The sequence below is a fragment of the Lissotriton vulgaris genome, chromosome 2_1 (assembly GCF_964263255.1).
Source record: "Lissotriton vulgaris chromosome 2_1, aLisVul1.2, whole genome shotgun sequence".
NCBI lineage: Eukaryota > Metazoa > Chordata > Amphibia > Caudata > Salamandridae > Lissotriton > Lissotriton vulgaris.
The window spans coordinates 1,810,288,991-1,810,316,664 of NC_141687.1; the positions used below are offsets into that span (position 1 = coordinate 1,810,288,991).

A 27,674-nucleotide genomic window follows, 5' to 3' on the forward strand; every position below is an offset into this window, starting at 1 on the left:
TATGAGGTACTGGTCAGACTAAGGGGCTAGGCCTTTGTTGTTGCGTATATGAGTATGCATTTTAATTAGGGACAATGTACTATCCATTTACTTAGATGTGGATCAGTCAAAAAAGTATGTTTCTGTTTTAAAGAGAATATGTGAGTCAAGCAAAGAGAGTTTGAATTTGTGTATAAGTATGTTCTCAGATGTGTGTCAGACAATTTGAGTAGTGTGTGGGTGTGTTTATAAATGTATGAGAAGTCGGTCAAAAAATGGTATGTGCCCAATGTATGATTGCATTTTGTGGTGGCAAAGCCTACAATCCACAATGTCATAAGTTTTGCGATAAAAAGACTTGCAGTTTATTTGGGCAATTCAGAGGCGCTGTGAAACGAGTGCTCATTTCTAATTGAGATTTGAAATAGAGTGTATTGATAGTTTTTGACTGCAAATGTGGTTGCAGTTACTTGATTGGATACTGACACCCGCGTTGGGGTGGCATCTGATCCAATGGAGAGGCTGTGTCCAGGGGATAGTTCCCCGATGTGGATCATGTCTGGCGGCAACACAGGGAGCAGGCAGTGGCCCATGTGCCTACTGCCTGCTCCCCCTACAGACTTCTCAAACAAAAAAACTTTTTTAAAACGCAGCACCATGTTCTTCTTTAAAAGAGTTTGGGAATGCAATTGCAGTGATGGAGGTGTATTGTTTCTTGCAGGCCCCATCGCTGCGTGCCCTAACAGTCACAAAGTGTAGCAAATAACAACGTTCCTAATTACTATTAGATAGGTAATGTTGCAATTCTCTGCAAATGTATAATTTGAGGTCCATTCTTTCTTTATAGATTGCATCGAAAATTGCATTCAAGTTCACAAACCACTTTGTTCCTCCATGTTTGAGTACATGGGTAAAGACATCAAGCCTTATGTGTTTATGTATAACAGCATGTGCTCTGCTGTGGGCCAGACAAAGGAAGCATGTGTGCCTATAAATGTATGTACTGAGATGTTGGACAGCCAAAAGGAGTCCATGTTTATCTATAAGAGTATCTGCTCTGAGCCAGACAAGGGGGGTATGTTTGTGCACATAAATGTTTATGCTCAGATGTGGGTCAGATGAAAGGAATGTAGGTTTGTATACAACAGAATATGTTATGGTGCAGGACAGGTAAATAGAATATGCTTTTGTATAACAGCATGTGCTCAGTTATGGGTCAAACAAAGTAAGTATACATTTTAGCCGCGGCCCGTGCAGGTAACAGCGGTGGGGGCGTGGGGCCAGGTTGGGGGGGGGGATTTCGACAGACAATGACGAGGGAAAATTAATTATTTGTTTGATTTTCCCTCCACTTCATCGCTCGAAATCGCCCCCACCCTGCCCCAACGCTGTTACCTGCACGGACCGCGGCTAATACATTTGTGTATCAGTGCATGGTCAGAAGGGAGTGGGACAGTCTGCCTTGTATGGACTTGTTGACTGGACATATTAAAAAGTTGGCTATTACCTTGACATGTCCTCCAAAGGTGTCAAAGTTAAAGAACTTGCAGACATTGCTTCCATAGCATGTGCTCTCCATCTCCCCCTGGAAGACAATGTTGCGGCTCAACAGCCCCACTTCTGCACGCATATCAACTCCATCCACCTCTTCACCCATGTGCAGGTACTGGGCAGTTCCTGTTGAAGAACACAAGTACAGAAGAAGGCCGTGAGAACAGGGCTAAACCCGCTTAATTCAATTAATGTTGAGACTTTTAGTCGCCATTTGATTTAGAACACTCAAAAATAAAATTTGTGATGATAAACATCACTGAGCAAAAGCTGCCTTGGAAACTCTAGCGCGCAATGCTGCTGATATTGCACATTCGCTTCAGAGGAGAACAGATCTGACCAAGGCTCTCCCCAATGTTTAAAGAGACCTTGCACCACCTCCGACTGAAGACACTATTCATGATCCGCTAGGCATCAACAGCTGAGTTAGTCCTCCCTGGCGTACAGCGAACCTGCAGGTGTTGAACCATCAGGGTCATGTCCTGCTGTTCCAGCCATATCCATAGGTGTAGAACCTCTTGACAAATGGTACAAGACCCCACACTGCCCTGCTTGTTACAGTACCACATGGTGGTTCTGTTGTCCGTTAACAGTTGCACTAACTTCCTCTTGACAGAGGTAAGAAATGCTTTCAATACTAGTCAGACCCCCCAAAGCACCAACAAGTTGATGTGGAGCCCTTACTCAGCTGGACACCAGTGTCCTCTGATCTCCACCTCTACCAGATGGCTGCTCCATCCCAGGAGTGAAGCATCTGTCACTACTGTGAGATCTGATTGAGGAAAGGAGAGGGGTCTGCTTCGGACCCAACTGCAGTTCATTATCCACCACTGCAGGTCTTTTGCAGTTCCCTCCGAGATCTGAACCATGTCAGAGAGATTCTCCTGATGCTGCACCCACTGAAACTTCAGGTACCACTACAGAGCCCACATACACCATTTAGCAGGATTTACCAACAGGATGCAGGAGGCTATGAGTATCAGCAGCCTCAGGGTCACTGACACCAAAATCAAGGCTAGAGGCTGAAACATCGGTATCTTAACCTGAACATCCTAGACTCGTTTCTCAGGTAGATAAATCCGAAACTGCACTGTGTCCAGAACAGCTCAGATGAAAGGGAGCATTTGAGAAGGAGTCAGTTGTGACTTCGGTACGTTTATACTCAACCAGAGCGAATGCAAGTGGTCCGCTGCAGTCTGCAGGTGGGGGACTACAATCAGGGGCAAGAACACCTTCAACAACCAGTCATCAAGATACGGGAAGACTGAAACCCTTGACCTACGCAGATGAGCTGCAACCACTGTCATCACATTGGTGAACACCTGAGGGCCACTGGTAAGGTCAGAGGGTAGCACAGTGAACTGAAAGTGATTGTGGCCTATCTTGAGCTGCAGGTAACGTCTGTGGGCCGGCAGAATGGAGATGTGAAAATACTTGTCCTGCAAGTCCAACGCTCCTAGCTAGTCTCCTTGGTCTAGGGCAGACAAGACCTGAGCCAATGTGAGCATCCTGAATTAGTCCTTTTTGGGGAAGAGATTGATAGACCAGAGATCAAGAATAGGAGGTAAGGGGGGAGGAGCCAAGCTCGACATCGTGATGGCCGCACGGTAGCTCGGCTCCGCCGGCCTCCCTGCCTAAATTCGACTATCCTGGCACTCATCCTGCCCAACAAGAATAACAATTTATTGGCGAAGCTCTGCAGTCACTCACCATACGTCCTGGTGGGTCCGGCGCTCAGTGGGTCCACGGCGGCGACCTCCCGGAAAGTGCGGCCTCTTTGAGGATGGAAACCGGGGCCTCGCCTTCTGCGAGTGGCCGGCGAGACGGTGTCAGCGGCGGCCTCGGGTGGAGGTTTGGGGCCGGCCGGAAGATGCCGATGTGCGAAGAGCCCGGAGGCACATGAACGTGCCTGGGACTACCGTCCGGTGTTCCAGAGGTGGTGTGCGGCAAGTTGTGTGTGGGGGACGCCGTGTTGGTGGCTTCCCCCCTTTGTTGCCGTCCGGCCATTCCGGACTCCATCGCTCGGCGGCGGAGAGTGTTTCCAGCGGAGCGGCGGCGCCGGCGGGTCCCCCTCTTTCGGTGATCGTTATTTCAGCACCGTGGGTGTTGTTTGTGCGCTTGAGGGGGATCCAGCGGGGGCCCTGCAGGTGAGCCCACCCCTTGAGTTGGTTTCGGAGAAAAGACGCAACAGTTGCAAAATGGCGGCTAAAGCCATGTCCAGCGGAATGCCCCGGGATGTCGATTCCTTGTCTTTGTGTTCTGCTAGGGCCTGTTCTGGTGAGCGCGAGCCCACGATTGGTGACGTCCTGCAGGCGCTGAAGATTTGGCAGCTGGCCTTGGCCCAAGATTTTTGTGTACAGGACGAGGTGATGGCCGCCATTGCTCTCGGGTCGTCCCTTGGGGACGCGGATGGGCCCGAGGTGGTCGTTGACTGTCCCCCGCTTTCTGGTGGGTTAAGTGACGATCCGATGCGTCAGCGAGTGGAACTGCTGGTGATCATTGACACTGGAATGCTCGACTGTCGTAAACAGCTCCTGCCTTGCCATCGGCGGAGGAGATCTCCTGGGTTGCTCCCATTGATTGTCCAGCGACTTTTCCACGGCCTTTTTTCATTACCTTGTTTTGGGCCCTCTGCATCGACGCACATCGTGGTGTTCGTTAAGAAAGGACTGGGATGAGCTCGGATCTTACTTCGGAGGACTACTATTCGGTGCACGGAGATATGGACTGCCCCAAATTGTGATAATTTGCTGACTCTTTTATAATCATTGATGCCCGAAAACCAGCCAGTCTCGCTTTGGGCCACGCTTATGGTTTATTTGGGCGGGGGGGGGGGGGCGGGGGCCGCGCTTCCTGCTACATGGTTCCTCTCCCCAGGTTCTTCTTTTTCTCTTTCCCTTTCTTTTTATTCTTATTCTATATTTCGGGTTCATTATTAGGGCGACAGGCACGCTGCTGGGGGGGGGGTAGGCCGTAGCCTTATGCAGGGGTGCAGGGTGGGGTGGGTGGGTTAGGGTCTATTGGATGGTTGTTTGTTTCTATGGCTCTTTTGTGTCCTTTCCTTGGGTCTCCACGACTGTGCGTATTCCCGCGGGATGAGTTACTGGGGGGGAGGAATAGGTATATGATGTAATATGGTACCCACGGTTTTGTTTACCCTGATTAGTTGCCCCACCCCCAAACACGTTCGCTATTTGCATTATTGATCGCCATTACCGCCGTGGGGAGGGTACAGTTACCTGGAGTCCCCCTATTCTCTCCTTTCTTTTTATTTTTATTTTTCGTATTTTTGTTTTCTTATTTCCTGGGTTGGGTTGTATAATGATGGCAGCTTTACCTGTCTCCCTGATGGTTTTTACTATTCTGGGACTGCTGTTCAGTTTGTCCCTGGGTACGTGCGGTTGCGAGTGGACACTACCAACGAGGAATTGTAAGTGAACCTACGGTTTGCATGCTTTGGACCTCCTGATTGCTGATCTGTGGATTTACTACTATGATGTAGTTGGTTTTGTTCCCCGCCGCGTACACCAGGTCGCTATTTATACAACTGATCCTTTATTTCTTTTAATATATAAAATTAACCTCCTTTGATCCTATGTCGAGTGGCTCCATTTAGTTAGCAACATGGACTTGCAGCGTTAGGTAATATCGTCTAACCACTCTGTGCCTTTAATTGATAATGGTGCTTTTCAGTCTTGTTCCGTGGCCGCCCCCCGGGTTGTAGGCCCGTATTTGTATGCATCCATTTACTCAAATAAAGGTTTTCAAAAATTTTTAAAAGAAAAAAAGAATAGGAGGTAAAGCTTTGTTATTTTTTGATATCAGAAAGTACCAGAAGTAACAACCACTTCCTACTTTTGAAATTGGAACCTTCTCTGTAGCCCCCTTAGCCAGGAGAGCTGTAACTTCCTCTCGAAGGAATATTAAAGGATCCTCTGCCAGCTGTTCTTGAGTTGGCAGTACAAGAGGAGGAAAAAACTGAAAAGGAAGAAAGTAGTCACCCCGAATGACCTCCAAAGACCCATTTGTCCAATGTTATGGACTGCCAGTGGGGAAGATGATGTTGGGTTCTCCCTGCAAATGGGCTGGCATGGTCTTGCAGAACAAAACTAGGAAGGCTTGGAGGCTGCAGCTGCCCAGGAGTGGGTGGCTACCATTCCCCCACGGTCGGAGTGTACCGCATCCATGTCCTTGCACAACTTGCAGGATGGTGGCTGCGGCATGGCTGATGTGGCTGAAAACCCCTTCCGTTGCCACGAAAGGGGTGAAAGGCAGACCGGGAGCAAGGTGCTACCAAGAAGCCCAAGGACTTGGCCATAGCATGTGAGTTCTTGAAGCGCTCCAGTGCCGAGTCTGCATTCTGTCCAAAGAGTCAAGTCCCATTGAAGGGCATGTCCATAAGATTGGCCTGGACATCCCCTGAAAATCCAGATGTTCACAGTCTGGCGTGGTGCCGTAAGGCCACTGTCGATGAAACCGCTCTGCCCAGCGAGTCAGTCGTATCCAGACCACACCTGATAGTAAACTTTGCGGCATCTCTCCCATCTTTCACTGCCTGGAGGAGCACCATCCAGGCCTCCTTAGGAACCTGAGGTAGCTCTTGTGCAACCATTTCCCATAAGGTGTGCGAGAAACGCCTAATAGGCATGCAGTGTTGCAAGAAAACATCTTCTTCCCAAGTGCATCCAGCCTCGCGGAGTCCCTGTCTGGGAAAGTGAAAGGGCAGGTCCATGGGACGTTGAAGCCTGATCTACCAAGCTCTCAGGGGTGGGGTGTTGGCTGAGGAAACTTGGATCAACCAGTGCAGGGTGATGGTGGAGTGCTATTGTCCTGTTCACAGGAGCCCTTGAGATAGGCTTGGACCAGGCGTCTAGAATGACATCCATAAGTGCCTCATTGAAGGGTAAAAGGGGTTCGGATGAGGAAACCTCAGATTGAAGCTCTTCAGTCAAGATATAGTCTTGACCTGCACCAAGGGCAGTTCCAGGTCAAGGACCTCCACTGCCCTCTTCACCACCATAGCATATGATACCCCCTCCTCGGTAGTCACAGTAAACGGAGTTAGCATACCAGAGAGGTATCCAGACCACTGGCCTCTGCAAGCTCTTCATACCAGTCCTATTCTACACAAGGAGCATCCAACTTGTGTTTTAAAGGGTCTAGAGGACTATCCCATTCTTCTCCCATGCCTGAAACCGCTTCAAAATGAACAAGCAACGTCACAGAACCTACGTCCATCCGACTCTGAATCATCAGGTTTCAGAATGGGGTTGGTGCCGCTGGTGGTTGCTGGCAGCGCTGGGAGCACAGACTTTTGAACCGGCACCAGGGAAGGTCGCATTGGCACGACCGGAGCCTACCTGGATCAAGAATCAGATCCATGAGACCCCACCAGTCCCAATACTGGAGCCGTCAGCGTGCAGTCAGATTGAGTCTCCTCTGACCCAGTGGAGCTCTCCGGAGGGCCGTAAAATGATTTACTGTGAGCAGGGATCCCTCTGGGTTCAGGAAATGGGGGGAGGCATGGAGTCGGACCCTGCAACATTTCCGCTGAACCATGCCTGGAGCGTCAATGCTCTTCACCTCTCTCATCGAAGGACAACAGACGAGGTGAAGTCGAAGTCCGTTTGGACTTCTTCTTCCTCTAGATCAGGACCGAGGCCTCCGAGGATTCATGCTTGATGGTGTTGACTGCCAGGCTGCAAGGATCTTCATAGACCGCTCCCTCAAGGCCTTCGGTGCCATGGTACGGTATTACAAATTCGAGTCGTGGTCGCACTTGAGACACCATAAGCAAACAAGATGGGGGTTGGTAACTGACATGTCACGGTGACAGTAGCCACATGGCTTGAAACCTACACGTCTAGAGGTCATCCCTCGACACACAAGAAAAAAATCTCTCAACAAAACATCAAAAAAGTCTAACAAAAAGAGACCGAGGGGTAGCTCTTCTCCAGATCAGCGTTAACTGGTGCGGAAAGAAAAGAGCTGATGTGCACATGCTGCTCTGGCGCCTATATTGGTGAATACGACATCAAAACAGACCCCTGCGACATCACACTGAGCCAAGTGGTGCCACCCAATGGTGCGCTGGAGGACTGCTCATGCACAGTTTCTGGATCTAGTTTGACATCTGGGAAATTCAAAGGTTAGGAATCTGCAGCTAGAAGTCTCTATCAGATAGTCGCAGCTACCATTCGGCTCAGCTTCAAGTAACAATATTGATTTAAGATTGTTCTGCTGCTCTGCCAGTGTCATCATAGATTGAAGACGATTCAAAAAAGGGCTTCCCATCCCTGAAAAGACATTATGGAATACGTTGGCTCCTCCATCGTTTAAGCCCGACCCGTCCCACCCAACACCTTAGATCATAAACTTGCCTCCTGGGATCACCGCTATGTGGTTAGCCACTGTAGGTCCACTTCAAGCTTCCAGACAATTGCCGGCTTATAAATTCAGCCTTTCATACGATGTGTTTTCAGCCTGTTCTCATTAGCCAAGGCGTGGCAAAGCTTATGATAAACACAGGACATCTCAAGATCCTTCCTGCACAAAACATTAAGCTTGCTCCACAGCGGCAGTCTTGGTGTTGGAGTGTCAAAAGGTAAGGTTCAGGAGCTCACAGACTCCTGGCTAAGCCAAAACATCCTCCCTTATCTGTCAAGAGGTCCATGACATAAATGACACCATCAGACCATCCTGCCCTTTTACCCAAACCATGTAGCATTCCTTGATTTGCTGTTTTGCACTTAAAATTGTAAATATCGGTTCAAAAACCACAGCATGAACAGGGCTTGTTTAAAAAATCAGGAGCAGCTGTAGATGTTATGATGTCATTTGCCAACTATGTATTCTAGTTACTGAAGGATAATATGTGAGCTGGCGTTGCCCATCAAGGGCAAAGTCTTGGCTAAGGAATTATGCCCAACTTTTCCCCCTAGCAATGGATAGGACTGCAATGAATGATCCTAAATTCAACAACTATTGCCATTTCTGTTAGGATTGAGGCATTTCTGTCTGGACTGAGGCAGTTTTATCCAGGGGACTTCTGTTCGTAATTTGCATGAACCGATGAAAGTGCACTAATACTGAAACTCCTTTGTACAAGGGCTGTGTCGTACCTTGTTACTTTTAGTGGCTTTTGTTTTATTTTTTATGGGATTTCTTTGTACTAGTGCCACTAATGAAAACTGTAGATGCGATATTTAGAAAACGATAGTTGCTTAGTAAGCAATAGGTAAAGAACAACCTGTCTCATTCATAATGTGGAAACCCCTTTTCCAAGTCTGCATTCATTTTGCTGTGTCTTCTTCACAGGGCTGGACAGAGTGTGGATACCTAAGACCACAAGGTTTGTCAAGAGCATGAGACCTTCTATTGTCTGTACCTATGATTCAGGTGTGCAAAACGGAGTATTTTTTCCCATGAAATTGGATAAACGTTACAAACAAATTAAGCTTTTAGAGCAATCTGTGATTTGCCTCTATCTTGTGAATCTTTTTCCAAATGGACGCACACTTCACATTAAAAGAAGGCACACCAGATACCAAGACAGTTTCTACCTGAATCTCCAGTGTGCAAAAATGATGCAAAATTGCCTATTTCCTAAAGTCAAGAATTTTGCATAGGTCTAATTGTGTGAATTTCGCTGGCGAAATTAATGTTTTGCCAAGAGCCAGTCAATACATTATTCCCATAGGTGGTGTCTAGGCACTCTGACTGATATCCTACAGAAAGCTTGAGTGCGGAATATCCTGTATCCTGGTAATTGGCATCAGCAGTGCATCTATCAGTGCAGTTAAGGACAAGGAAGTTAGGACTCATCATTCTCCGGGTCCCTGATGGGTTTGCAGTGATCATAGGGACCCGTTGTGTGGAGGCAGCGGGCAGGACTCACTAGCCAACAATAAAGATGCAGTAGGCAAAACTCATCAGCTCCTGAATAGGTATAAAGTAGGGAAGGCTTGTTGGCCCTTGAGAATGATGCAGGGTTAGTACATGCTAGGTACTGGTGGGGATGCAGCAGTCAAACTTTGGCAGAGCCCATGCTATAGGTCTCGCCTTTTAGACCTAACGGCTTTCCAAATATGCCAAGAAAGAAAATGCTTTTTGCTGATGCTTCAGAGCATCAGCAAATAAAAAGAAGAAAAAGGTGACATAATACAACTGCTGTTGCCAGCCATGTTATTCTGTTAGCCTGCATGCTTCACCATGTATGCTCATGCCTACAGGATGATGAATGGACCATTTTCCTTTTTACATATTTACCAATTCAACATGGTGACACCACTTAGAAAGGTAATATTTTAAGTGCAGAAGCACAGAATAAAAAACAAGAAATGAATCAAGGGTTTTGATGGTAAACAACAGGGTGGGTGGAGGGAATTTGATCTGGGTTGGAGGGGAAAAGTAGCACACAAGGGCGGCAGGGGAAAAGCACAACGGAGAGAACAGCACAGAGATGTGAGGGAGAAAATAATACGGAGGAGAGGGGAGAAGCACACAAGAGAGGGAGCAGCACACGATGGAGACAGCAACTAAGGGTTGTGGGCTAGTATTTGGAAGGGAAGAAGCACTTGAGGGAGAGAGATGGAAAACACATGCACTCTCATGGCGTGCTTAAACAAAAAAAAATGTAATTCTTTAAAAGTAGGCAGTGGAGGTTATACAAGGCACCCAGTCAAAAGTATATTAAAGAGCCAATGCTCCAGGAGAGGGACAAACACAAGAAAAGGAAGACGAGCCTTTGAAAAAGAAGCAACCAGATGAGATTGACAATAAGGGCAACCAATGCTAGGCAATGGGTGGTAAGTCATAATAGGTCTTTCACAACCAGAAAACTTGTACTGTCTCGTATGCGAGACCTAAATATAATTGGGCCCCTGATACGGATACAGATGCCAGGACACAATGGACCCCTGATAAGTTCATGTTTTCCCTAGTAACTTCTGGACTTACTTTGACTGGCCCCTTGATGAACTCCGCTTTGACCAGCCCAATGCTGTGTCATATTGGGCCGGCAACAATTGACCCTCATTTTATCTGTCCCTGCTAATCTCAACTTTGAACCTCCTTTCACCACACTGGTGTGCTTGTGTTTTCCTGCCACTGGTGCACTCAACTTTGAGATGGCGTGGAAAGACCTTCCTCTTCCAATCCACCCAGAGCTCACCTTCCAACAGACCCTGAAATGCTCACCTTTCACCAGACTATGGCGGAGCACCGATGAGCTCACCTTTCCAGGGTCCTGATATACTCACCTTTCACTACACCCAGACACTACTTCTGATGTGCTCACGTTTCACCAGGCCTTGATCCGCTCAACCTTCTTCCGATGTAGGTAGGGTCCATGCCGGATTCACATTTGGCCAGATCCTGATCTACTCACCTTTCACCGGGCCTGGCAGCCAGAGGGCCCCTGGTGTGCTCACCTTTCACCGGGCCCTGCTACTCTCACCCTTCACCAGCCCTGGCAGGGCTCTCAATAGGCTCACTCATGACCTTGCCCAAAAAATTCATGTTAACCTGACCCCTTATTTACTCCCGCTTTTCCGAGATGTGCGGACCTGTCACCTGTCCGGGGTCTATTCTCCGAAGCCCGGTTCCTCACTTAACGCAGACTGTTATTTGTGGTTTGAGCTGGGCCAGGCGCCTTCTGTTCTCGCAGCCTCCGGGGTCAGGCAGCGCTGTGTCTTCACCAGGAATGTTCGAAATGCTCAGAGTCTAAATATAGACTGTTTTTGTCGACCCGGCTCCTGGCTCGGGCGGTTAATTTGGAACATAACAATTTAAATCGTTTGGAAATGGATTTCCTTTTAAAACTTAAAAATGACATTTTAATGAGCTATTAATACATGTTCGACTTTCATGAGCTGCCTAAAAACACGACTTAAGACAACAATGGCTAAGATCGGGATTTTCCATGCATCATGTAGCTATGAACAGAGAGGGGAGGGAAGGGGGAAAGGGAAAAGGGGGTGAGCGAGCAAAGGTGCAAAGAGTTAAGGAAGGGTGAGAGAAGAGAGAGACGGGCAGGTGGGAGGCAGGGAGCAGAGAAAGTATTAGGAGAATGGAGGAGAGAAGAAGGTAGAAGAGCTAAAGAAGTGATAAAAGTGACCAAAACGAGAGGGAGGGCAGCAAGATAAGGAATGACAGCGAAACGGCTCTATGGCAGACGAAAAGAGAAAAAAAGAGAAAAAGGGTGAAAAAGGGAGTTGACAAATAAGCAAATACAGGAGGAGTGAGAGAAGGGAGAAAGGTTAGAGAGATCAGATAGAAAAGGACAAAAGTAAAAGAGTGATTGATTGGAAGAAGGGACAAAGGAGTGATGAGCGACCACACCAAGACATGGCAACCACATCCACCTGGGAGGGAACCCACAGGAGCTAGCAGGGCCCAGAAAGAATTCTGATCTCATCAACAGGAGGACCCAGACCTCGTATCTGCGGCCATAAAAAGCAGCACTAGAGACCAGTTCCAGTTCATGACAGAGGATGACGACTGTCACCCACTACAGGAACCACCTCGAGTAAAGATCCTCAGAAGCCAAACAGGCCAGAATCAGAATGATTAATTGACAGAAGGTTGAGATGGTTTCATGGCTAAGTCGCCCTAGTCTGTCGTGACATCCTAGAAGGGCAGCCTCCTCTAGGTGCAGAGGACGAAGATGACCCAACTGATTTCAGATCCAAGAATGAGGAAGAATACCCTGCAGAGGACATATTGAACAGGGTGGAAAAAACACAATAGCTGCAAGACAGGAAGGAGGTAGAAGATGGATACCCACAAAATCCACCCATGATCTATCAAGACACCCAACCCCACCTCGTAGTAAAGGAGGCAGGTCCTGGGGCAAAGTTTACACCATCCAGGTGATGAAGTCTGAGAAGACGTAAACGCCCATTCTTTTAAGAATTTCAACCAAATAAGTCAACACCTTGGTGTGTGCACTCAGGGCAGACCAGAGCCCAAAGGCAAGAACAGAAACTGAATAGCAAACCCCAGACCATCAAAGGGCCAGCCTGGAGCTATCACTGAAGCAACCACCAGACACACCAATGTCAAATAAAGAAGCCCTCACCTAAAAACCACAAAACTCCCCAGGCTGGTTCCCAAATGGACAGGAATTCAAGTGAAAAACCCATATGCCCATATACACTAATCTGCTGCCATAAAAATCAGCACCAGAGACCAGTTCCAGTTCATGACAGAGGATGACGACTGTCACCCACTACAGGAGCCACCTCGAGTAAAGACCCTCAGAAGCCCAACAGGCCAGAATCAGAAGGATTCATTGACAGAAGGTGGATATGGTTTCATGGCTAAATCGCCCTAGTCTGTCGAGACATCCTAGAAGGGCAGCCTCCTCTAGGTGCAGAGGACGAAGATGACCCAACTGGTTTCAGATCCAAGAATGAGGAAGAATACCCTGCAGAGGACATATTGAACAGGGTGGAAAAAACACAATAGCTGCAAGACAGGAAAGAGGCAGAAGATGGATACCCACAAAATCCACCCATGATCTATCAAGACACCCAACCCCACCTCGTAGTAAAGGAGGCAGGTCCTATGGCAAAGTTTACACCATCCAGGTGATGAAGTCTGAGAAGACGTAAACACCCATTCTTTTAAGAATTTCAACCAAATAAGTCAACGCCTTGGTGTGTGCACTCAGGGCAGACCAGAGCCCAAAGGCAAGAACAGAAACTGAATAGCAAACCTCAGACCATGAGGGGCCAGCCGGGAGCTATCACTGAAGCAACCACCAGACACACCAATGTCAAATAAAGAAGCCCTCACCTAAAAACCACAAAACACCCCAGGCTGGTTCCCAAATGGACAGGAATTCAAGTGAAAAACCCATATGCCCATATACAATTGATTTACAAAAGGGGGTGGTGATGAACAGAGTGTCTGAATTGAGCAGACCACTCTTACCCAGTCCAAAGATCAGGGCTTGATCCATCACCGTTATTTATCTCACTGCCCCATCCCAGCTCAGAACCTGGCTATATGCAAATCAGTCTGTCCCTGGCCCAGTGCATCATGGGAACAGGGCAGACTAAACTACCAAGCCAATTCTTTACCAGAAAGGAGACAAGCTACCGGGGACCGGTTTCTGGCATTTCAGCCTCTTCGGCCCGGCTTGCTTGAATCCTGATGGAGCAGTGAGAAAGGGACTCATGTCTGAGTATACCCTGCCACACCTATAGTGGCCAAAATCGATTTACAAAAGGGGGTGGTGATGAACAGAGTGTCTGAATTGAGCAGACCACTCTTACCCAGTCCAAAGATCAGGGCTTGATCCATCACCGTTATTTATCTCACTGCCCCATCCCAGCTCAGAACCTGGCTATATGCAAATCAGTCTGTCCCTGGCCCAGTGCATCATGGGAACAGGGCAGACTAAACTACCAAGCCAATTCTTTACCAGAAAGGAGACAAGCTACCGGGGACCGGTTTCTGGCATTTCAGCCTCTTCGGCCCGGCTTGCTTGAATCCTGATGGAGCAGTGAGAAAGGGACTCATGTCTGAGTATACCCTGCCACACCTATAGTGGCCAAAATCGATTTACAAAAGGGGGTGGTGATGAACAGAGTGTCTGAATTGAGCAGACCACTCTTACCCAGTCCAAAGATCAGGGCTTGATCCATCACCGTTATTTATCTCACTGCCCCATCCCAGCTCAGAACCTGGCTATATGCAAATCAGTCTGTCCCTGGCCCAGTGCATCATGGGAACAGGGCAGACTAAACTACCAAGCCAATTCTTTACCAGAAAGGAGACAAGCTGTAATGCCAGAAACCGGTCCCCGGGAGCTTGTTTCCTTCCCAGTGTAAGAATTGGCTTTTGTAGTTTGGTTTGCCCTGTTCCCATCATGCACTGGGACAGGAACAGACTAATTTGCATACAGCCAGGTTCTGAAACTGGGATGGTGCAGTGAGCTAAAAAACGGTGTTGGATCTAGCCCTGATCTCTTGACTGGGTGAGAGCTTTCTGCTTAATTCAGAGACTCTGTCCCTCACCACCCCTTGTTGTAAATACATATACAATTGATGACGCCAATTCTCCCCAAATTATTCAGTACCCAGTATATAGAAGACAACAGTGAACCCTCTAGTGCTCCATGTGCACATGGGAACATAGCTGATTACCTACTCCCAAAGAGAACCTGGAACAATGAGATTAGAGATGGCAGAACACTAAACCTTAAGAGCAAGAGTGAACCAATGGCCAGTGGTCAATCGCGTACTGTGCTGGTCAACAGGTCAAGGCATATTATAAGAGACACCAGGCCAATAATGGCAGTAGCAACTCCATCGAGCAATGTGGAATGATTGGTTTGCCAGACAGCCAGTTATGGACAGCGATGAATGGTGACAACCAAGCCAGAGTCTGTTAGCATGGCCCCAACTGTGCCAAGCACAATAAAGTCGTGAACTAGATCTATCATTGCAGGACAGCAATCAGCAAAGAAAACAGTGGGGCCCTAGTAGGTCAGAGGGAAGAGCTAGACACCAGGCACATTCTAATAAACATAATAATATGCCACATGATTTAGTGTGCTAACGGTGAAAGAAGAGGTGGGTATTACCTTTTTGGAGCACAATACTGGTGGCATCGCTACTGGGGTGGGCTTGATGGGGCTGGTGTCCCATCTGAAATTATTTTGACCCCTCTCTCTTATGCCCCACTAACAGATGACAGCTGCAGCCAGAAAAAAACAGACATTGGCCTCAGTCTGGGAACAGCAATATTGTTCCTGTTTACATTTCACGTTTTACTTATTTTTGAATTCCCTAAGATTATTTGTTTTTTTCAGAATGTTGTGTTTCTGTAGTTTTTCAAGCAACATATTCCTCAAGTGTGGTGCAAACTGTGAAAAGAGCTGCATCTATATATCTGTATGAGTACACGTTGTGGGTGGATATTTCTTATTGGCAACAATAGAGAGCTGTGGAGTTCGGCCCAAAGGCAGAGCGAATTTCTCACAGTGCCTGCCACTGAGCCATAAAGGGGGTCAGAATACATGTTCATCCAATCCTTGGCCACTCTGCAGTGCAATGGTCAGGTAGTCCTACTGTAAATGTGATTCTTTGCACAAATGTAGGAAGGGGGCACACAATTTTCGAAATAATGCCAATGCAAAAGATAAAGAAAAGGCAGTGTTTTCAGCTGAGCGGATGCATGAGTGTGAGGGGAAGGAGATGTGCAAGGAAGTATGTTACAGAGAGAGTGAAAAGAGGGTGATGGAGAGAAAAGAGATGAGATATGCAGATACAGGGCTGAAGTATGATATAAGGAGAAAAAGTGCGTACGTTTAACTGTAAGACTAAAGTTAACAGTGGGCCCACATTTATCAATGCTTTTAGAAGGAATGAGATTTAAAAAGGTTGATTTTTTTTAAGTAAGGCTTTTTTGATAATATTTTATGATAATTACTTTTACTAAACATAAAAAAGTGTAAATTATCTAAAATATATATTTGATAATAATTATTGCTGTATTTTTGACAATGACAATAGGTGTGCTTTATATATGTTGATATGCTGACCTCTTGATAAAGCAAATTGGTCTGCTTTTTATATGTTGGTGTTCCGACCCTTTGATAAGGTCACACCAGGCCTACGGGATCAGGGTATCCCTACCCTGACCCCTTATTTAAAAAAATATTTAAAAATCCAGGACAAGTCCTGAGTCCAATTATGGCTGCTGCTACATATTTGTTGATTTGGTGACAACCAATAAGATCTCACCATGAGATCTGTCGGTCTCGCAGATCCTCCACAGTGTGATATATAGAAAGTTTTGAGCATTACTTGCTTAAAAAACTACTTCCCAGATTTACACCAAATCATCAAAGCACTCTTTCTGGACCAAGATCTAGCTTTTTGCCAAATTTGGTATGAATTCTTTCAGCAGTTTGGGATGCAGCTGTGTCTAAAAGTCATATGGAAAAATGAATGGAGAAAACGCGTTTTGGGAAGCCCCCATTTTCGCTGCTCTTGCTTGACGGATCAAACCGAAACTTCCCATGCACTAGTCAAAATCTCGCACTTTTTAAAACATATATTGCGCGCAACTTTCATGACTGCTGGTTGAGGGTGGTCTCACCACTTTTATCCATTGCCCCCTGTGCGTCCTTTCCCCCTTCAAAATTATTTTTAGACATACTACTGGATGATCCACCTGCCCATCAACAAGGGTGGTATGCTAAGCAGCCACAAACATGAAAGAGATATAACCCGCAATGAAGGGCATCCACCACATGAGAGCGAGGTCACAACAAATTCTTTCCTAGCATATACTTTAAGCCAAACAGTGGAATCCAATGACCTGGCAGTCTTTCCACCAGGAATATGAATCTACAAATTACCTAATGGAAGGACGTCCAACAACCACTCAGTGGCTGTATCTTTCAACCTTTCAACCACAGCAGTTGGCCTGAGGGTATGACTGATGAGGGGCGGGGTTTCATCACCAAATAAACTCAATGGTTTGATAATCTGTCATGGAAATCGGTCCCACATACCTCCCATAGAGCTTCAGAGTGTACAAAGACCATTGTTTATTTATACCACAGTGACTTACACCTTACTAGTAAGGTGGAAATCAGGAGACTTCTTCTATTGACTGTGATTAAAACTCCAACTTCACAACACAGATGACATGGGCAGAACAAAAAGTCAGCGGCTGAAATTCTTACAAAACTATTCAAATGAGTGACATCCTCCATCTGAGCCCAGAACGTAACAAAGATGTGTGATATCTAGATTCAAAATCAGCAGTTATGACATTAGAGCTCTAAGGATGGACAGAAATCAGTTTATGCAATGAAGATGGAAATAAAAATGATGTAACATAAACTATACAAAGATCCTGTGTTCACACCACAATATGGACCACCTGCATATCCTCAGCAATTCCATCTCTTGGGACACTGAAACTCACATTTAGCACTTCCTGTATCTTTCTCTACAGTTGCGTTCTTCAGCTTGCACACAAGATGGCAGCCACTTGGCTTCCCTCCCGTGGGTCAGGCGGTGCACCAGAATCGTTCAGAGACAAGCAGGCACACAGGCCAGGAAACTCACTTGAATCACTGCGACCGTATCCCTTAGTGAAGATAATGAGGATCTTGGCAGGAAGGCAGAATGCCTACCCTGCCCCCTGTGAATCTTTGAGAAGGTGGTAGGGTCTGGGTCGAGGGGCAACAGTGATTGGTCTGAGGGCACTGGGCAGGGTCATATGGTTTTTAGACACTAGGCACATGTAGATGAGGAATGGGTGCCATTTTACTTTAGGGTACACCCGGGCTAGTAGGGACAGTACTGAGGTTTTGCAGGTTTTTTTCTTCAGCAAGGTCGTTGGAGCTGGAGGAGGGAGTGTCGGGTCAGCAGTGGCAATGGCTCAGAGTGATAGCTTGCACTCGGCACTAATGACACTGCAGGAGGCAGGCAGAACCGACTTGCTGCCAGAGGGAGCCCTACAACGTCCAGGTGTTCTCCGCATAGAGCGGCCAAAGAGGAGGTCTGCAGGGGGTGTGGCGGCAGCCATTATGGCCTGCACGCCCACATCCAGCAAACACAAGCGGGCAGGGTTATGTTTCAGGTGAGGTGAGGTGGGCTGCGCAGCGGGCCGGCCGTCTTGGGCTGAGGTGCCATGCTGTGGGAGAGGGGGGGAACTGTATGCAGCAATCCCAGTGTGTTCTGTGCCCCAGGAGCCGCTGTGCAGGCAAGGGCTGCTGGGCTGGGAAGAAGCTGTGAAACTGCTGTCAGAATGGGTGTGGGCCTTTGCGCGGCCGGCTCAAGCAGGTGTAGACGTTGCATGGGAGAACGAACCCAGGCCAGAGAATGGTACCTGTGGCCCTGACAAGTGATGGGCTTGTGGTAGCCAGGTCCATTGCATGGCAGGCGCCTATGCATGCTTCAGAGCAGGAGGCCCAAGTGTAGCCCAAGAGTGGGGTGATGCCTCTTGGCCGCGCAGGGGAGGAGAGGCATGTTGTAGCAGAAATGGCAAGCTGGGCAAGCTGCTGGACCTATTGAGTCCACACAGGCAGACCGTTTCCTGATGGGGAAAAAGAGGGGAAGTGACGCGATGGGCTGAGCCAAGTGGAAGAGAGTCTGCCTGACAGCAGTGTGGGTGGAGTGAGAGGTGCAGGGTCAGACCATGGTGTATCAGGAGTGAGAGAGTAGGGTTTCCAGGAAGGGGTCACATGGAAGCAGAAAGGGTGTGTCATGGATCATTTTGGGTGGTGTGTAGGGACCCCAAAATGCTCAGTTGGAAGGGGGAGCGCAGGGGTTTCCTGGTCATGGGAGTGTGCGGTCTTCCTAGGTCAGTGGTAGGATGGTTAGGTCCCCCGTGCCTAGGGCATGTTCTGTGGTTTGGATGGGGCAGGTTTTTCAGGATGGGGGTGCTGTGAGGTGGGTGTGGTGCCACAACTGTCCCTTTAGCTTTTCCGGTTAGAGAGGACAGGGTCAGTTAGTGCCAGCCAGGGGGTTGAGGCAGGTTCGGCGGCAGAGGCGGATTCTGGTCGGTCGGGAGGGTCTGGTGTGGGCTGGCAAACCCCAGTCTGAAGACAGTGCTCCTCTCTTTGTGGCTGACTCTGGGAAGGCGTTGGTTGATTCGGTGCAGAGGCATGTATTGAGATCTGCATCCACCTTGCAAGAAATTTTACCCTTCTCAAGACCTTTATAATGAGCAATTTGGTGATGGTGGTGTGGGCGATGGTGAGGTGTGTGGACTGTGGTCGTGCTTTTGAGAATGCTGAGTGGGAGCTGGATTATGGTGAGGAGGAGTTGGAGGAAGGAGAAATGTTTGAGGACAAGGTGCATGGTGGGACGTGCCCAAAGATGTGCATCGGGGATGCAGTGAGATTAACCGGATGGGGAGTACTGTTTTTTTGCAGAAGCCTGTCATGGTTTCGGCAGTGGCATGGGCAGTGTCAATCCAAACAGAGGGGGAAAGACCGTAGTCAGGACAGACAGCTTTGATGAGGGCCTCAATCTTAAAGCCAGGTAAAGAGCGTTGCGTGGCGGGCACTGCTGGTGGGGGAGTGGAACACACAAACGCAGGGGGAGTCTGGCCTTAATTTGGGTATGTATGTGCAAGATCAGGGGACCGGCACAGAGGCAGCGGGCGGAGTGGTAAGGAGAAGGAGGGGTGAATGACAAATTGCAGGAGGTGGTGGTAGAGTCTAGGGTTATAGGTGAGGACAAAAGCTTGGGGAAGAAGAAGGAAAGCAAGGAGGAGAAGCGTAAATAGCTGCTATACATGGGGCTCCCAAAACCGTTGGGGGCACACTTAATGTTAGCCACTAAGGAACATATTTGAAAGAGTTAGTATGCCGACATTTTTAAATTCTTGCATTGGAAGGAGGGCTCCAAGAAAGAAGAGTATGAGCTGTGCCGGTTAATATTGAGAACTGGACAGTGGCTTTTCTTATTTACTAGAGAGTGTACTGTGATAAATATCCAAAGAGGTAAATTGTTCATGTAAATGTTAAATGTTGTATACTTGGAAAAGCGCACAGCTGCCCCAGCAAAGGGGCGTCCCGGCACTGTATACCGCTGGGGAACCCATCCTGGCTTTCCCAGTGAGATGGTCCCTCCTGGGCATCTCCAAGGTGAAGACAAGCATCCCCGGCGCTGATGGGGCCGTTAGTAGAGATTAAGCAAGCTATTGCCCAGAGTTGCTGAGTGGGACCCATGGTTGGAGTAGGCACCCAGGCGAGAATTATCTAGTTCGCTGACCATGGCCTAAGACCTCTGCTTCCGGGTCTGCCGCCTCTAACCAGTGAGCCACACCACTCCACTGTACCACAATGTAGTGTGAAAAGCGCAGGTTACGTTCGGGTATTGGACTTGGGTGAGGTACGATGAGGAATTTTGCTCCCGCCTCAGCTGCTCAAAAATCTTTTCCTTTAAACGATGACTTCAGAAGGGCCCGTCCCATAGACTTATAGGGCGAGTGGTTGGCCAGTTATCTACAAGCCGTTTCAAGGGTGTCCTACACAGGCAGGGTGGTGGGGAAGGCAGAGGACAGGCGTGGGATTGTGTTGGTCATACAAAAGGGTGCAGTGTTTGCGGGAGTAATGTAAGTAAGGACATAAAGATGTGCTATGCATCCGTGAGTTTGTATGCCAGTTAAGGTAGAGTGGTTGAGGCATTGGGTCGATTTGTTGTGGACGGAAGGGCAAAAGAAGAAGTTAATGTTGCCATCTTTTCAGTTTGGGTTTCGTTTGTGCTATGATGGTCCCAGGGTGCGGCAATGGGCGAATAATTCATAGTCAGTAAAAAGGCAGGAGGAATTGGTTTGGGGCAAATTGTTGAAGAAGGTGGGAGAAGAAAGGATGAAAGGCCCATTCAATGACAGGCCTCTGGAGAACTTGAGGATTTCCCAGATTGGGTTGGTCACTAAGAAGGAGCATGGGGAGTTTTGTTGGATTTATCATCTGTTGTGGTTGAAGGGTCTGTCAGTCAATGATTTTATTACTGAGGCATGGAGCAGATGTGCTATGCATCATTGGATACAGCTGTTCAGTTGGTGAATAAATTTGGCCGGGGCCCTTTGATGGCAAAATGTGACATGAAATCGGTGTTTCAGTTGCTGCCAGTTCCCCCTGAGGACTATGAGCTTTTGGACATGCATTTTAGAGGAATGTTTTTGGTAGATAAGGCGTTGCCTATGGGATGTTCAATTTCAAATTCATTGTTTGAGGTGTTCCGTTCCTTTTTGCAGAAGCTTTTCACCCATGTGTCAGGAAAAGAGGTCATGACACACTATTTGGGAGATTTTTTCAGATGTGGCTGCACTTTTGGTATCGGAAAAGACAGTGTGGCCGGTGCAGGTGTTTAACTTTTTGGGCTTTGAGTTGGATTCCCACAGTATGGAGATCAGATTGCCAGAGGAGTAGAAGAAACAATGTCTAGAGCTCCTGGACAGGATGTTGGACAAGGCCAAGGAGCAGGTGAAGGACGTACAGGTTCTGCAAGGTCGTTTGAACTTTGCTTGCAGGGCAGTAAGGGCAGGCAGGACATTCTGCATGAGGTTGGGTGGCTTTCTGGCAGGGACATCATTCCCATACCTCAGGGTACGCCTCAAGGAGGTAATGAGGGAAGATTCGCAGAAATGGTGAGTTTTTTTGAGCGAATGCAATGGTATTTCCATGGCAGGAGTATGGGAGCAGGTGGAGTGGTCTGTTGAGTTGTTTTCCGATGCAACAAGAGGCCACGGTTTCTGAATCTTTTGGCAGGGTTGATGTTGTGTGGAGGAGTGGCCCGAGGTGTGGAAGCGTGGGGGTAGAACATTGCTTTCCTTGAGTTCTTTCCATAGGCGGTGGCAGCTTGCCTGTTGGGGCACCAATGTGCTAACAAAGCGGTAATGTTTAATGTGGACAACACATCGGTGGTGAGCATTTTCAATTGGCAGTTGGTGTGGGACCCGAAGGTTTGGCAATTGTTGCAAGGTTTTGTGCTAGAGTGTTTGCACGCGAATGTCACTTACAAAGCAGGATATACTGCAGGAGTAAACAAGAAATTGCCTGTGCTCTTTCTCCTTTCCAGTGGACGAGGTTCTGTGAGTTTGCACCTGGTGCCGATGAGACTAAGACTGCAATGCCAGTTCATTTGTGGTCCCTGAGCGGCACTGCATGATGCAGATTACTCTCGGCTGGTTGTCAGAGTCTACTCGTAAGGCGTACAGCCTTCGGTGGGAGGAGTTTGTGTAGTCAGGGTCGGTGCGACGTAGCAGTACAGATGGAAGTCAATCCCGGTGTAAAGATGTGGTACATTTCATTATGCTTCTGATTGACAAAGGTTTGTCAGCCCCTCACTAGAGCTTGAGAGATGGTATGCGCAGTGATTTACGGGAAGCTGTTGTGGGGGTATTAGCTGTCGGCGGGGGAAGTGAGGAAGCGGATTCTGGAAGGATGGTCAAGAGAGAGGTGCACTGGGGCGAGAGAGCAGTGCCCTAACAGGCTGGACATTTTGAAACAGGTGATTTGCATACTGCTGAGCGTTTGTAGGGATGATTGGGAGGGGCTTCAGTTTTCTGTAATTATGGCTTGGTTATTTTTCAGCGCGTTACAGGTAAAGGAGGTGGTGGGCTATAAGGTGCAAGCGGGGATTTGTTGGCAGGATTTCTGGACACTTTCTAGGGCAGTTCAAGTGTAGATCTCAAAATCAAAAATAGACCAGTCAGGCAGGGGGAGTGGTGTGACAACGAGAGTGTATCTGGATTCTCAGGTTTGCCCCCAAAACTGGTGGGCGGCATTGTTCTGGGAAGGGGAGGGGGGATTCGGGGAGATATTTCAGCATGCGCATGGGATGCGCTCTTCAGGGTTTCGAGTTTTGGGTGCTTTACAGAAGGTGCTGGGTGCTTTGGAGTATGGAGCCCAGGATTTTGGGACACACTCATTTTGGTTCTGGATGGGGATGGAGGCAGAACACAGGGGTTGGACAGCAGTGGAGATTCAGCATGTAGGGCGTTGGTGATCAGATTGTTATCAGCTCTATTTGCGATTGGGCTGGGTTTTTCACGATTCGTATTAACACAAACCTTTTTTCTTCCAGGTTGCATTCTGGGCTCTGAGAGAGGGCACATTGAGGTTTGGATAGGTGGGCACTCATTCCTGAAGTGGGTGGTGAGGCATGCCGAAGCCAGGAGAGGACAATGGAAATAGGGACTGCCTGATACAGTGATGAAACTATAATGGTTTGGAAAAGGGGAAATGCTGTGTCATAAGTTATTGCCCAAGCTAAATTTATTGCCAAGGGGCAGCCCATGGCCGGCTGCCCAGAGTTTGCACATACGAGAAAATTATTTGTTCAGTTGAAGGGACTGGCGCTGGTCAAGAGTGTAAAGAACAATTTGATGGAAATCAAAGCACCATGGTCTGGTACCACTATTCTGTTCATCAAGTTCATGCCTATAGGGCTCTGGTGGGGAGAGAACAATACCTAGGGCGATTGACAGGGAAAGGAGGAAGGGGAACACAGCGCTCCAGAAGTTCTGCAAGGTAGTGTGTTTGGTTTTTCTTGAACACTGTGACATAAAACATGAGATGGTCGATTTATTTCACGATGATGGAGAGCGTCTATCCATATACAGGGTGGAACTGTACTTGATCCAAGTAAAAAAAGTGTTGGCGGAAATGTTGCTTTTGTCGGTGGGGATGTAAAATGCAATTGCCTGGGTGGGGGCGGGGGGACAGAAAAACTCTGGGTTTTTCTGGTGGCGGTTGGTACATGAGTTTAAAAGTTATTTGAAGAAACATTGGTCAGGAGGTTACGGGGAGTTGATGTATGGAATAAGATGGCAACAGTGGTGTATGCACCAGAGTTGAATGTGAGGAGTTTGAGTAAGGAGAGTTGTGATTGGATTTTGGTTGGTTTGACTTGTGAAGTTTTGTTTAGGGGTGGGGTGAGGATTTGTATAGTTATCATTTTGTATAGTGAAGCCCAATTGATCTTTAATATGTAAGGCGTATAGCCACCAAGGTTTGTTATAAAGCTTGTGCACCTGTTTCATTAAAGCAGCCTTTTGCACACTACCACGTATTCAATTGTTCTTGGATATGCCATCTCCCCTAATAGGGGTTTAGGGAGGGGGGCAGAATTTCCTAACCCCCAGAATCTTTGGGCGAATGGTAGGGTCCAGGGACATCGCTCATTGGTCTAGGGACGCAGGCGGGGTCATTAGTTTTATAGGGGTATGTAGTTGAGGAGTAGGTGCCATTTTAGTTTAGGGTACACCCCTGGCTGGCAAGGAAGGTAGCAAGGTTTTTCCCCTCCCTCCCACAATGATTTTTGGTTTTGGTTAGACAGGTGCACATGGATAGGGTTATTTTCGTGGTTGTCGCTGTTGATGAGCAAGTGCTTTGGTGGTTGGTACACAAGGTTAAAAACTGTTGAAAGAAAAGTTGATCAGGTTGAGACCCAATCGAGAGTTGGCTGGGAAGAGAGGGAGAGTTGATGAATGGAATAAGATGGCAACAGTGGTGTATGCACCAAGGTTGAATGCAGGAGTTTGAGTGAAGAGAGTTGTGATTGGATTTTGGTTGGTTTGTGAAAGGTTGCTTAGAGGAGGGGGGAGGATTTGGATAGTTAGCAAGATGTATAGTGAGGCCTGATTGATGTTTAGTATGTAAGGTGTAGAGCCATGTTTTCTTATAAAGCTTGTGGACCTGTATTATTAAAGTGGCCATTTGCACACTATCACATAGACAGTCATTCTTGCATACCCCATCCTGCCCAGGGAGTCTGTAGGCAATATCATGAACCAGTGTTTTTTTGTGTTGCACCAATGCAGAACTAGTCCTTGTCTTTGTGTTTTTCTCCAATGTTGCTTTCTGTACAGCCCATACATTAATTTTGAAACTCTAGCATGAGCTGCAGACAGAGCTCAGAAACCCCAAGCCATAATTGCCTCTTTGTGTTTCGAATTCAGTTGTCTTCTGTTCATGCATTAACTCGTGATAGTTACTGTATGCGCTATAGGCAAAACAACTTTTAAAAAAACGAGTATAATTAATTTCTACACACATACTTATGTCCTGTGTAATGCCTGGAGCCAATATAGACTGCTCTTGAAGGGCCCGGGATTAAAGTGAGGGGAAGAAGGTCACCCTCTGGAGAGAAAAGAGATCACTCACTGAAGGGGCTGATCACCAGCCCTCTTATTGGAGAAATCGGACATATCAGTACAGTATGCAGGTGCCAAGCGTGGGCTAGCCGAAATAGAATCCACAAGGCAGGGTCCTTCTGAGGAGTGAATGACACAGAAGAGACAAAGTTTAGCAAACACCTAAACACACTCTCAGAAAGGCAGTGATTTCGAGAGTAGCTTCCATGCGAGTCTCATGCCACTAAAAACAGAAAAAATCTACTTGGAGAAAGGCGGGCCGTCATCGGCCCCACCGCAGGTATGGAGGGCACACCTGCCCCCTCCCTCGATCATGGAGGCAGGTCTGTTGCGCAGCTATGGCGCAACATTGGCCGGCATGGTAGGTGGAGAATGGTGTGACAGCCAGCATTGGTTTCCTGGAACTTTTTCCCATCTGGGTGGCACTCACTGTTTGGCCTGAACATCTGCGTAATCAATCTGTGATTTTCTGGTCAGACAACATGACGGTAGTAGAATGCATCATCAACCAGCAGGCTGCATGGTGTAAAATGATTCTCAGCCTGTTGAAGGAGATAGTGTTATTATGTATGAAATTGAACATAGAGTTTAAGGCTAAATACGTCCCGGGGTCTTAAATAATGCTGCTGATGCACTCTCTCGCTTTAAGATGCAGGTTTTGAGGGAACATCTACCCTGTGCGGAGGCAACCCCGACATTTTACCCGGAAGTACTGGCAGATTGGTGCCCCCAACTACAGAACCTCGTGGCAGCTAGCCTAGCTCCCAAGACCAGGAAAGCTTATAAAGGGGAGTTTTACTGTGCTTTTTTGGGGAAAGATTGGGTTGAAAGCTGGCATGACACAGGGGCACTCCTGCGGTATTTAGATACTTTGAATAAAGAAGGGCGCTCAGCGGCGGCAGCCAGGCGACATGCGGTGGCAATCTCCTTCTTCGCGCAAATTAAGGGCAGTGGGGACCCTACCAATAGTTTCATTGTTAGGAAGGCCCTAAAAGGGTGGAGACCTCTCCAGGGAGCAGCACCAGACACAAGACGCCCAATTGGGATAGAACTACTAACATCTCTACTGGCAGCTCTGGATGGCATCTGCAGCTCAACCTGGGAGGCTTTGCTGTTCAGAGACGCCTTTTCACTGGCCTTTTATGGAGCCTGTAGGATAGGGGAGCTGGTGGCGCAAAATAAACAGGATGTGCAAGGAGGGCTGCAGCTTGAACATGCAAAAGTGCAGGGAGACACCTTACTAATATCTGTAAAAAAAGTCCAAAACAGTTCAGGAAGCCCGAGGCAAGTGGATAGTATTCCACTGCGCACATGATAGTCTTCTGCCCCGTAACTCAGCAAGAAACATTCCTGCGACAGAGGAAAAGTACAGTGGGGGGATCATTGCTAATATATGCAGATGGGACCCCGCTCACCAGGTTCCAGGTTAAAAGGGTCATGGAGATGGCAATAAACAGGGCAGGTTTGGATCCTAGGTGTTTTAGAACGCACTCGTTCAGAATAGGGGGTGCCACTGAAACAACAGCTAGATGTCTGCATAGCAGCAGTGTAAAAAGGATTGGGAGATGGTCCTCCAATTGCTATAAGCGCTATGTGCGGCTACACATGCTGTGAGTGGGGCACTTAACACTTGTACTGATGCATGTCCCATCTCTGCTTGCATTTACAGTTTCTCTAACCTGTCACGCAGGGGGGAAACTGGCGGCGGTGCACCAGCAGCAAGATCCAATACAAGGACAGGCACATCCACAGGAAGCAGGACCACATGTTGTTTGGGTCATTGGCCACTCATATGTAAGACGTTTGAATGCAATTTTTCTTTCAAGAAATTACAAACACAGACACAGAGTTGAACAGGCCGGTTTATGGGTATCTTTTCATGGAAAAGGGGGGCTCTGCCTTAGTCAGTTCAGGGGTTTCGTCACGGATATTTTGGGTAAGCACATGGCGCCACACAGCATAGTTATCCTACACTTGGGAGGGAACGATCTGGTAAACCTGGGTAGAAGGGGGTTAATGGAAGCCATAATCTCAGAAGTGGGTTGGTTAGCTAGGACATGCCAGGGGTGCACCATAGTATGGTCTCAGATGGTACCCAGATTTAAATGGTGGGGGGGGGGAGATTCTGTAAAAGCGTTGAATCACTCAGTAAGGAGGATCAACAATAAAATAGGCAGTTTGTTCAGGTCTCCTCAGCTACAAACAATAGCACACAGGTGTATCAGGGGAGCTGTACTTCTTAAAAGACGGGGTCCACCTGACTAGGGTAGGGAATGAAATCCTGTTAGAAAATATAGTTGCTTGGTTGGGAAGTTTTAAAGGCAGGGCATGACCTTTCAGTGAGGAAGTTTGGGGGGGCCAGATAGTCGGTCAACTAACTACGCGGGTCTCTGGGGGTAAGGTCATGATTGGTGACCAGTAAATTTAAGGTCCTTAGAGGGCGGCGCCATTCTTGAATGGGGTCGCTCAAGGGAAGGGACAAGTGGTCTCTCCTAGAACTC

The 27,674-nt window shown here is 47.8% G+C and overlaps 1 protein-coding gene across 1 annotated transcript in view; it reads right to left on the minus strand.

Moving 5' to 3' along the window:
- The window catches only part of CEMIP (cell migration inducing hyaluronidase 1), an 857,787-nt gene that overhangs the window by 231,633 nt on the left and 598,480 nt on the right, over nucleotides 1-27,674 (minus strand). The window contains exon 12 of the mRNA XM_086957874.1: nucleotides 1,487-1,656. Within this exon, the coding sequence (XP_086814000.1) occupies nucleotides 1,487-1,656 (170 nt within the window). The remainder of the gene's footprint in view (nucleotides 1-1,486; nucleotides 1,657-27,674) is intronic.